This window comes from Hevea brasiliensis, unplaced genomic scaffold (assembly GCF_030052815.1).
Source record: "Hevea brasiliensis isolate MT/VB/25A 57/8 unplaced genomic scaffold, ASM3005281v1 Scaf89, whole genome shotgun sequence".
In the NCBI taxonomy this organism is placed as follows: Eukaryota; Viridiplantae; Streptophyta; class Magnoliopsida; order Malpighiales; family Euphorbiaceae; genus Hevea; species Hevea brasiliensis.
Window position 1 is genome coordinate 14,119 of NW_026615309.1, and position 12,796 is coordinate 26,914.

The 12,796-nt window shown below is 34.1% G+C and overlaps 1 protein-coding gene across 1 annotated transcript in view; it reads right to left on the bottom strand.

The window, feature by feature from the left end:
* LOC110660413 (insulin-degrading enzyme-like 1, peroxisomal) overlaps positions 1-12,796 on the bottom strand; it is a 32,061-nt gene that overhangs the window by 12,176 nt on the left and 7,089 nt on the right. Inside the window, exons 7-13 of the mRNA XM_058142899.1 lie at positions 12,718-12,769; positions 11,102-11,224; positions 10,900-11,012; positions 10,601-10,763; positions 5,699-5,791; positions 5,418-5,503; positions 4,875-4,961 (exon numbers count right to left, since the gene is read on the bottom strand). Coding sequence (XP_057998882.1) covers positions 4,875-4,961; positions 5,418-5,503; positions 5,699-5,791; positions 10,601-10,763; positions 10,900-11,012; positions 11,102-11,224; positions 12,718-12,769 — 717 coding nt within the window. The remainder of the gene's footprint in view (positions 1-4,874; positions 4,962-5,417; positions 5,504-5,698; positions 5,792-10,600; positions 10,764-10,899; positions 11,013-11,101; positions 11,225-12,717; positions 12,770-12,796) is intronic.

The window sequence follows — 12,796 nt, forward strand, 5'->3', positions numbered from 1 at the left end:
ACATGTCTTTCGAAGTTGTGATGTTCAAATCCCTAAAATCAATATATACACATAACTTTCCATTTTTCTTAACAGGTACGAGACTAGAAAACCATTGACTATACCTAGTTGGTCTGATTAAACTTGCTTTCAACAATTTCTCAATCTTTCTTTCACCTTCAGGACCACCTTCCTTGACATTCTTCTGGGTGCTTAATGGTGTGGCATGTACTCTGGCTGAATAGGCAACTTATGTTGTTTCTTTGTAAGCCTGGCATCTTATCATAATTCCACGCAAAACAATTCTTGTATTCATGCAGAAGTAAAATTATTTCCTATTTTAAGTCACTCCTCAACAAAGAACTAATACAAGTTACCCGTGGCTCCTCAGGTGAACCAAAATTGACTTCCTCAAGAGGATCCTACACTCCAATTAGCACGTCATCCAATTTTGTAGGTGCAGGCTCTAAGTCTTGAGCTGTATTTCCTCTGACCCATCTTCCTTTGGTTTCTCCTAGTAGATGATCTCAGCACCCTCAGCTTCCAAGGTCTCATCTATTTCTATTTTGTTAAGGAGTTATTGCTTCTATATCTTGGATATGGTAGCTGCACCTACCGCCATTTCCTTTTGTGTATACCTGTCACTCATTAATGGAGCTCTTTTAGCATGGGCTCCATCATCAGCCAATTATAAGACACGATTGCAAGCGAATTGTTGGTTTCCTCTATTGGTTATCCTATCTCCACCTTCTGTGTCTTTTCTCCAGGGTGGCGAGTTTGGTAGCCATGGCATATTTTGCACAAAGAACTTGGCTTCCTTCAGGAGAGTTGCAAACCGATGCCTCCCGAGCCTTTTGGTGAGGTTTCTTCTTTAAAAACTGAATAGGACTCATGTCAATATCATAGTATGGGCTTTTATTGCATCAGAATGAGTTAGAAATGATTTAGCATTCGACCATACCACCTCACATCATTTTCCTTTCCAAAATAGCAAAAACTAGTGAAGTGAGGATGGAATACACCAATTTGCATGTATCCAATTCCTACCTAAAAGTGCTTGATAATTTGTAGTAAAGCGCGCTATAAAGAAAGCAGTAATTGAAGACTTACTACTCACAGTTATCTCTACTGACAAAACACCGAGAGTCTTGGAAATTTCTCAAGTGAATGCGGACAATAAGACATCAGTGGTGATGAGATCCTCCTCTGATTCCCCAAGTGCTATCAGCATTCTAAGTGGCATTATGTTCACTGTCGATCCATTGTCAATGAGTAACCTGAAAGTAGGCCGACCATTAATGTGGGTCGTAATCTACAAAGGTCATAGATACTTGGTCATCCTTTCTGAAGGCTTGTCATCACTCTCTTCTTTGGTTCCGTTGGACTAGTATACTGGATGGTAACTTCGCTACACACCTTAGCACCCAAAGGATCTATCATTTCCTTTGACTCCTTGGGTACCTCCACTACTACTCTCTGAAAATCAGTAGGCACAACCAAATAAACAACACTAAAATCAACAAGTAAAGTTTTACCTATTTCCTCTTGATTGGGTACCTCCTCTAAACTTCCCACTAACTCTGAGTCTTCTGTTGCTTTTCTATTGAACTTGCTCTTCTGTAAGGCTGATCTTTCTCTTCTTCTTTCTGTCTCCTTTCAATAGCTCTTTACCTTTGAAGCCTCCTTTTTTGCATGCAGGTCAGCGGCTGGGAAAATTTAGGATGCGCACCAATTTCCATTGTCTATCTAGTTTAGCTAAGAGTGGTTCCATGAATCTAGGCTGACTTCTCTAAAACCTTACTACAGGTTCTGTAGGTGCAGTAGGTTCAGCCCTTCTGGGGAAACGGCCTGACTAGTGACTAGTTCCCATGTTGAGTTTCCTGTAAGATCCTTTGTATGTCTCTTTCGGAAATGTCCAAGTGGCAGATAATAATATACCTGCCTCTTAGGCGATCCTCTAGGAATTTTAGGGATTGCGTGGCAAGCCTTTGAATCTTTTGACCATCTTAGTTTGAACCTGTAGTTTTCTCAACTCATTAATGACTCCCTAAGGTCCACAATGGTTGTATTGATAGACAGTATAGGAGGAAATAGGTTTTCATCAATTAACATGGATTCTTTCTTCTCACGAAGTTTCAAGACACCCTTATTGATATGATCTTGGATCACTACACTAAGGGCCTAGTATCTATTGGTGTTATGATTCCAGGAATCATGGTATTTGCAGAGTCTCTCCCTTTCATCTCCTTCTTGATTGGAAGCTTGTGACTAGTAGGGAGATTAATGAATTTCTCCTTCAGCAGAAAATCAAATATCTCCTCAATCTTACCTGTATCAAAGGCATACTAAGGAGGTGTAACTGAGGTCAACTGAGTTTTCCTTGGAGGAGTCATCTTAGTTAGGGTACCTAAAATAGGACACACAAAAGTACCAGGGGTAACTAGATTAGTCATAGCAAGTTCGTGATTATTTACCTCCTGATAATATGTACCCATCATCGTCCTCCTCTAGTGCAATTCATCTATCAATAACTCTTCATATTCAACAACTTTAGCAGCCAGTTATAGAAGTCCCTAAACTCTATTCCATGGAACTTCTTCTGAAGCTTGATATCTAGCCCTTGTCAGGCAATTTTGACATACTCTATTTCAAGAAGAAACATTTTGCACTTATTCCTCATTTTCTTGAACTGAGCAATAAAGGCATCTGCTAATTCTTCACTCCTTTGAGTCACTCTAGAAAGCTCGGCTACACACACCTTAGATTTAGCTCAGAAGAATTCAGTATGGAACATCCTTTCTATCTCATGTTAAGAAAAAATAAAATTTCTCAAAAGAGTTGAATACCAAGTGAAAGCAGCTTCGGTAAGTAAATTTGGAAACAGTCTCAGTTTGTGACTGAGAAAATTCTCATAATTTGCCAATTCCCCACATTGAATTGTGAATCTTGTAATGTGCTCCACAGTTAACTGTCCATCCTCTCTTGAAAAGACATTGCGGTAACCTTTTAGATATGGGTTCTCCTTGTCAAAAGCATCAGGATAAGGCTTGTGAAACTTAGGATGACCAATTTGTGTAAGGCTAGGCATATTAGCTCCTAGATGGCATCCCTAACCACATCGATATTCATTAGCAGAGCGATTAGAATTGTCGAAACCTAGACCACAGGTGCTAGTATCTGGGGTACTAATGCAGTTGTTTGCAGTACCTACACCTTTAGTATGTTAGTTTCTCTGTGACTGTTGCCCCCTAGCAGAAAGCCATCTGTGGTGTCTATACCTACTGAGGCATTAAAGCGGCTTGAGAACCTACAATTGCCTTTACATCATAAATACTCGAGTGAATCACAGGGTTAATGTTACTGAGAAACTGAGTAAGAGCACCAGTTCTACAACTGAGGCAACTGATCTGCACTGATGCTCTGGATTGGCTAACCATCGACTCATTTATCCTAGGGGGTGGCTAGTACCTTTCCTCATTTTAGACTTAGCCTCCATCAATGCCATTCTAGGGAGTTTGTGGTAAAGATTGCTCCCTGAATTTCCTAGCACTCCTGGATGCCGAATGAAATTCCTCTGTCCTAGAAGTTTGGTCATCAGGAAGTAGCATAGAAATTGAGATGTTATATTCCTCAAAAATAAGTTGTGCACTTAATTGATGAGATTTCTCCACTCATGAATTGATGCCTTTTATCAAAGCATTTGTGATGGTTGATATTAGTTTTTCCATATCAAAACCATTATTAACTGTTTCACCCCCTTCCTAGACTAGATTAGCAAACAAAGTAAGCACAATCTCCATTGCATATGGAATCTAGACTTCTTCTCCTTGCAATGGCCACCTTTCATACCATTCCACCATGATTGGAACCTGCAAGTTTAGACCAACTGCAGTAGGATTTCCCTCCGTGTCTTGAGACCCAGTGGTTTCTTTGCTTTTGGTTTTCGGAGGCATAATGTTGCTTAAAAAAACAATGGTTTTGAATGTTGAAATGACACCTTAGTCCCACTGGGCGTGCCAAAAATTGTTTCCTTAGAAAACAATTTAGCTAGCCAACAGTTTGAGAAAGTGCAAGCGTGCTAGATACTGAGTGTATCGATTGTGCGCTTTCTGACTTTTACAAAATGGTTGCAGGAATTTCACTAAACTGAATGTAATTTTGGCTAAATCTCACACATATCAAACAATAAAGTAAAAGAAAATTGTATAGATTGTTTGGAAATAAAATGAAAGGCTTCAAAAATTAAAAGACAGATAAAATGAAGATAGATAGATTGCTGGAGTCTATTGTTATTGTTCGATTGATTGGTTGGTTGGACCTTTTCCCATTACCTTGTCGTGAATATTTATAGTAGTATCTGATTGTCCTTGAAAGAATCTAGAACCGGCACCTTCTCACGCTGTATGTCCCGTAATTGCTATCCATTACTCTGTCAACTGCTTAGTAATCTCCTTTTTGGTAGGTAAACTCCGTCACGTTCCAGTAACTCGTTATAACTTCCCATAAGTTAATTAACATCCTCCTAATAAATATTTGATAACCTCCCAAAAATAATTAATAATACTTATTTCAAGCCTCATAATTAAATTAATACAACTAAATTAATTAAATTAATTTTATAAAAAACTAATTTAATTAATTATAGGCCTAAAAAATAATTAATTAGCTAGTCTAATTATTTTTGGTGCAAACACAAGTCCATCTAAGATTGATTGTAAATGATTCTCTCTTCCTACATTCTTTTTAACAAAGCAATATTTGTAGAATACAAGCTTCACTACAAAACTTTTACAAGCTTTTAGAAATGTATCAACCGGTTGAACAAAATGGAAAATTGTTCATGCTTTTTGTTCCACCAAAAATGAAATATGTATACAAATGCTTAAGCAACATACCTGCATATTTGATGCAATTTGAATTGCATAATAGATTGGAGAGATTTTGTCTTGATAATGAAAATTTGTCTCACAAATACTAGCAAGCTTCATCAATTCAACAAAATTATTCAGAATATTAATAAAAATTGGAAAGGTAACATTTCTCACCAAATATGCAAGGTACATAACAATTTTCATAACAATATATATATATAATGCTAATAATTTGTAAATCAAACCGTAACCTAGCAATAAACATTATTTTATGCAAATAACCAGAAAGACTATGTGTTAAATCATGCAAAAAAAAAAGTCCTAGTTTCTCATTTTCCCCTCTTCATTGTAAGCAAACTTTACAGTCTCAATAACATTTTATAACATTAATAATAAAAATTTAAATGCTCATGCTTTATGTTGAAGATCATCTGTGTATATAGAGTGCTTATGGAAGAACAAATAAGTACATAACAATTCCATGAAAAGCAAATGTTTCATAATATTCAACAACAGTAAAGAGCATCAATCTTTGCATTTTCACTTGTTATGCATTTTGTTCCATACCTCATCGAATATCCATTTGCGAACACCAGATTCTTGTAAAAGGTGAATGTATTTGAACAACAAAGCTACAACATCTTTCATGTGTTCTGCATAAACAAATGCAACATTTGGACCAGGAAATACATAAATCCCAATTTTCAAACACAAAGGATTTTGTCCAACTTAAAAAAAAAAAAAAAAGATAAAGCTAAGAATAGTGACAGTCAATACTAGATATATTTATGGCTTACAAGCATATCAAACAATTAAAAGAGGAAATGATAAAAAAAAAAAAAACTAACCATGACCATCATCAGTAAGATCAATTGTCACTTTGAAGAAAGAAAACTCCCGATTCCAACCCTCTTCATTTGCATACAAACTTATAGCCCATCCTGCAATATTTTTTGGTTCATTAAAAGAAACTAAAACTAATAGGATTACTATTGCCAATAATCCATGCAAACCAATTGACATGAATATAACAAAAACATCTTATGCAAATTTTGTTACTTCACCGTGCCTCATCTAACTATAAGCAAGTCTTTCCAAATATCAACGCATCATAATCTATGCATTTTGTTTTCTCAACCAACAAGGTCCACTCCTAACTTATTTAGTTTTCTATTTAAATAATGATAACATTCATTTCATAGTAGCAAGTGAAGTGATAGCCACATTACTAAAGTTAGTGGTGGAAGTAGGATTTAAACTTTGTTGGTAAACACCTATTTATTAAAGGTTCCAAGCACACCAAGGCGCCAAGGGTCTTGGAGCCAAGGTGCCAGGAGCACATCTGAGTAAGGCAAGGTACAAAATTGAAAAAAAAAATCATTAAAAATCAAATAAATGAGAATATTTCATCAAATTTTAAATAACATAAAACTAAACATGATAATAAGAGATAGCATGCCCTGCTTGACTTGATTTTAAATTTTATATATTTTCCACTCATTTGATTTTAAATTTTACAAGAATAAATGAAATGGCTTAATTTTCCTGATAAATCTAGTGGAATGGAGTTGTTGAAAAGAAATTATATTGTATTCATTGTAATTTATTTTCCTTAAATAATAAAAATCAAAATGAAAAAGTTAATAACATTTTTTTTCTCATTTTATTTACATAAAGTATACAATTTGTTGATTAAAAGAATTACTTTGGTAATATAGTTGTGCATTTAACTTAAATTAAAAATATATTTGTGTTGCCAATTTTATTTTTATTAAATAAGCTATCTCATTTATATTAAAAATATATTTAAAAAAATACAGATTTATATTTAATGGCTATTGGTTAAGGATGATCTTTGAAGAAAAGTGTTAGAATTATGACTCAAAATCCTAATGGGATTTGGAGAGAGATCTTTTCTTAATTTGAGTCGGAGAAATATTCCTCAATAGGATGGAGGAATATTTCCTATACTGAGTAGAACTCTTATTTTAGTGTTATTCCTAAACTGAGTAGAACTCCTAATCAGATAAAGATTGAGAGAATTAACACTATAAATAGGAGAATGATGGAAAAGATTATTTGATTTTTGCCCATTGAAGAGAGTGGCTTTCAGCTTATAGAGTGAGGCTATCACCCATTGTAGAGAGGACTTTGCCAATTACTGTGAATTTGGCTCTGCCTATTGATGAGGGGTTTTTGCCCATTGTAGTGAAGAGAGGCTTCGGCCTAAGGTGGAGTAAGGACATAAAATTCAAGAGGAAGAGATTCATGTTCATTGGTGAGAGGGCTCTTGCCCATATAATTGAAGACACCCTTTGTGGTGTAGTATTGTAATAGTAATTATATTGGGTTATGTCTAGAGGAGGATGAGATAACTAACTAATGTATTTACTATGAGCAGTGATGTAGTATGGGTTATCTTGGGTGTAATTGAGTTGATGGGTAATATAGCTATGAGTTTATAATGATGATTTATTATTATTGATAGTGGAAGATGGCATGCCCGTGGATGTAGCCCTATGTTGAGAGGGTGAATCACGTAAATATTGGTGTTTTGTGTGTTTGCTTTATTTTTTTATAGTTTATACGCTTCCGCAGTGCACAACAAATTGATATCAGAGCATGGGGATGATCTTGGTGAGTTTGGTTGAAGGTGGAGCTGTTGCGACATGTAGAAAATCGCACATGCAATAATAGTGATGGTGGAGAGTTGAAATTGAAGCGGAGCTCTTGGTGCAAAATCAAGATGGTTGATAACGTGACGATTTGTTGAAGAATGAAACAAGTTACACCCAAGATGAAGATTGAAGAATTGATGATTTGAAGGGTTCAAGCTCAAGCATAGAGATTTGATGATTTGATGACACCCAAGAATTTGAGGTATACAATGGTTGATGGATTTTGAGTCAAGGTAGAGATTGTTAGAATTATGACTTAAAATCCTAATGAGATTTGGAGAGAGATCTTTTCCTAATTTGAGTGAGAGAAATATTCCTCAATAGGATGGAGGAATATTTCCTATAATGAGTAAAACTCTTATTTTAGTGTTATTCCTAAATTGAGTAGGACTCCTAATCAGATAAGGATTGAGGGAATTAACACTATAAATAGGAGAATGATGAAAAAGGTCATTTGGTTTTTACCCATTGAAGAGAGTGGCTTTCAGCTCATAGAGTGAGGCTGTCACCCATTGTAGAGAGGGGTTTTGCCAATTGTTGTGAATTTGGCTCTGCCCATTGATGAGGGGCTTTTGCCCATTACAGTGAAGAGAGGCTTCAGCCTAAAGCGAAGTAAGGACATAGAATTCAAGAGAAAGGATTCTTGTCCATTGGTGAGAGATTTCTTGCCATATAGTTGAAGATACCCTTTGTGGTGTAGTATTGTAATAGTAAATATATTGGGTTATGTCTACAGGAGGATGAGATGACTAACTAATGTATTTGCTATGAACAGTGATGATTTAGTATGGGTTATCTTGGGTATAATTGGGTTGATGGGTAGTATAGTTATGAGCTTGTAATGATGATTTATTATTGTTGATAGTGGAAGATGACATGCCCGTGGATGTAGCCCTATGTTGAGAGGGTGAACCACGTAAATATTGGTGTTTTGTATATTTGCTTTGTTTCTTTGCAGTTTACATGCTTCCGCGGTGCACAACAAAAAAGAAGACCCCAAGGGCAAAAGTTTAAATTAAACATTTCTAGAAATTTCTTCCAAACTAGCTTGTTGATACCTATTATCTATTTATACACACGCGTATTCATTACAGACCTAGTTCTCTTTTAACATTTTATCAATCTCTGTTTTTTTTTTTCCCTCTTAGTCTCTAGATAAAGAGCTATTTAGTCGGGGCTGCTACTCTAGTTCTCAGCTATGACGCAATGGGTATAAAAACAAAGGGATACGCCATGGCTTTAAATCACAGTCATGGTGGAGGGTAACTGAAACGAATCTGTAATGGCTGTAACATAACAGTAACGACCTATTGCTATACAAATTTTTTTGAAAAATGTGTAAAGTTCATAAAACGAATAAATATTCATAAATATAATTAAAATTAAGATAAACTAAATAATAAGTATAAAAATATCAAATGAAGACATTAAATCCATTCTTATATATCATTAGTATTTTTTAGTTTAAAACCAAAATAAATAAGTAGATAGTAAACAATTAATCTTATTACCACCAAAATGAACATCTAGGAAGTTACTATTTAATTTATGAAAATTAATTTTAAGAGTTAATTTTATGATTATTTATTTTCCTAAAATTTATCTTGCCAAAGTCTAAATTTACACTTAACAAATATTATTAAATTCTTGAACTTTCTTTGATATTATTTTCTAATTATTTATGTATTTACACGAAAATGATTGAAAAAATAACTAAAAATTAGAAAAAAATAATAATAACTCACCATTTCCTCTCATTCACTTAAAAACTACCTTGACTATTTGATGATCTATGCTTTGAGCTCAAAAATTAGTAAATAAATGAATAGTTTCACTTGAGTTATTTGTGAAGAAAATTGAGAGAAAATGACTTAGTTGCCTAGAGAGAAAATGACGAGGCTCTAAAATGAATGGGCCAAGATAGTTTTATACCTAAAAAGAAAAAAGGTTCCCTCCATTAAATTTCACATGAAAGATATTAAAAAAAAAGCCATAGATTCTCAGCTAGAAAATAATGGCTGTTATGATTGTTACTTAATGATTGGATCACTTTAACTACCTTTGCCTCGGGATAACGACCATTATCTTTAAACAACGACCATAACAACCTTTACAATTACAATTTTAAAAATTCATTAAATAATGGTGATAACAGTAACAGGAAGCTAAAAGTCCTTTAAATAACAACGGTTATATTTTTATTTAAAATCATGGTTTGCAGCACTTTTATAAGCCTTTGCTGGCCTCACCCGAGCATGCCTAGGTGCACCTGGTGCCTTGCCGTACCTCATTGTGCTTGGCAGTGCCCAAATGAGATAACCCGCCTTTTCCTCCCTTAGGCGATGCCATCTTCACCTCTCGCAGCTCGAGCCTTAGATGCACCTTTAATAAATGAGGGAAAACCTTTTGTATGTGTTTTTGAAAAGTAAAAGTTATGCGCTAGTTGATTTTTATGGATATTTAGCATGGTTTTAAATAATGATTGTCACGTAATGTGATGATTGTTATTTATAAATTTTGAATTCCCCCATTACCATTATACTTATTATATATGGGCAAAAAAAAAAAATGCATGAGCAACGACCATTATGCCTGTTACTTAATAGTAAAGACCAATATGTACTATTGAGTTTACTATTAAGTAACAATAATGGCCGTTACTCATATGGGATTTCTTTTCTAGTTCAAGGAAGGTAGGCAGTTCATTTCAACCTTTTGGTTTTGGTTTCTAGGAGTTTCCTTTTCTATTTCTCACTCTTTCAACTTCCATCTAAAATTTTCTATCTTTTAACAAATCTTTCAATTCTTGAGCTAAAATCAACAATTAGTGAAGGTTTACTTGAAGCAAATGAGAGCAATTTACATCCATATTTTGCAAAGCGTGAGTTATTTGGCTTTTTTTTTCTTTGCTTATTTGTTGAAAAAAATGAAGTTATGCCAGATTGCTTATGAAAATTATGCTTCATGTTTGGGTTAGTTCTTTACTATCTATATAGTTATTATGCTTGATGGCGAGTAAAAAAAAAAAAACAATTAATAGTCTAAAGCATAGATAGGATAAGTAAAACCCACCCAATGATTTCAAGATGGAAAACAAAGATCCTTCTCCTTCATGGCCAATAAGATGACTTAGATAGTAGCATGGTCCTTCCTTGTAGTGAAGAATACTTGGAGTTATAGGCCATACAATTCTCAATTTGTGACCTTGTTCTATTGGGACAGCTTTAACAAGTATCTGAAATTAATGCAATACTGAATGAATGAATAGAAAATAGTCTCTTGAAGGTCTAAAGATTTCATTTTATGCATCTCTTTCCGACTTGTACAATGTTTACTTACATAGCATGGAAACAGACTAGTACCAGGCATACCTGTAAGTGTTTAGATGTGCATGGTTGACCAGGAAAAGAAATATAATCTCGATTATTGCTTCTAATTTCTTGAAATTTGTGCTCAACAATGCTTTGAATTGCATTAAGGTTTTCTAAAAAATCTCCAAAACAAAGCAACATCACATTTTCATGAATAAAAGTAAGCCAAACATAATAATATAAAGTGGACTTATTTACTAACCTTTTGCATATATCACCAGATGCATGAGGTTGGCAGAATAATTTTCTTCATAAAATTTGATAAGCTCATGTCTTGTATCCAAGCCCTTTGCTTTTGGTTGAACTTCCAAAGTTTCCCAATTCCCTATGCATTGAAAAAGGCTGGGCACTTTTCAGCGTATATCATGAGATTAGACTTGGTATTGATTAAAGAAATTTAGCTTCATTTCAGCTTATTTCACAAAATTGGTGTAGGACTTCAGGTTCTCACACTACAAACACTTAGGTTACATTTGTTAAAACGTAATATAATGTAATGGAATCAAATTTGTAATATAATGCAATGTATTAAGTATTAGATTACTTTATTTGGAATAACAAGAATGTAATATAATGACCATTACACATATATATCAATGAAATATAACAAATTAATAATAATATTTTATTAAATATCATTTTAATTTCAAATTATTAATATTTTCATTATTACTACTACCACTACCACCACCACCACCAAGTAGCTAAGTGGTGACAATAATAGCTAAGTAGTGGTGGTAATCCTGATGGTAGCAATGACGGTGTTTAGGTGGCGGTGGTAATGGTGGTAACAGGGAGATGGTGGTGGGGGTAGGGCCAACTGTGACAAAGTGGTTGTGGGTGATAATGTTGGTGGTAGCAATGACAGTGGTTAGGTGGTGATGATAGTGGTAAGGTGGTGGTGGTGGTTAAGTGGTGGTAGTAGTATCAAAGGTAACTGGATAGTTGCGGTGGTAATGTTGATAATAAATAATAAATAAATAAAAAATAAGTAATTATGCTTATATTCATTTTTATATGTAATAATGATTACATTATTTAATGTGTAATTGATTATATTAGGTAATTGTTATTCTATTACATTAATTTTTTTTCTTTTTTTTTTTTGTGTTGCTAAACAAAGTAATCAAATATATAATGTAATCACGATTACATTATATCTTTGATTACGTCATACCAAACATGACCTTATTTCAATATAAATATCAAATATGCCTATGAAGGCTACAACCTTCTATAGAGAAATAAAAATAGAAAGACACTAAACATGAATAAAGCATATGCCTTTTTACAAGTGGTTTAAAAGAAGGGAAAACTAATGGAATGTGATTTGTCGCCTTGCCTCCTTTATAATTGTTCTTTTCAATAATGTATCAGTTTCAAAGTTTGAAAAGAAACACCATTAGCAAGAAGGGATTATTCAATACCTAATTCAAGCAACAATGATTAAAGAAAACCTCGAGTAGTGGCATAGGTGGAAGAGAGATGAAGCAAAATGGAAAGTACCTTAGATGGGAATGTTGTTTGTCGCTAAAGAAGCAGGGTTTTCATCATCAAAGCACAAAGGTTGTATAAATGTAAAAGTATAAGATCTTTTTGATTGTAAAGCACTATTAGCACATTTAGGGCAACATTCTCCAAATAAGCAAAAACTCATCTTGCGTGAAAGGCAAATCAAGCAAGAATCAGCATTATATTTCACAAATGGGGATATCCAGAACTGAGGATAGAGGCAGGCCTAATTACAAAACACCATACACAAATAAAAGGCCGTTTATAAAAATGCTTTAAAGCAAAGTACATATGTTATTTGCTGACCTGTACCAAATTTATGATATGGGTGTTTTTCATCACTGAGATGTTTCTGAAGCTGCATATGATAGAACAGTTTCAAGCA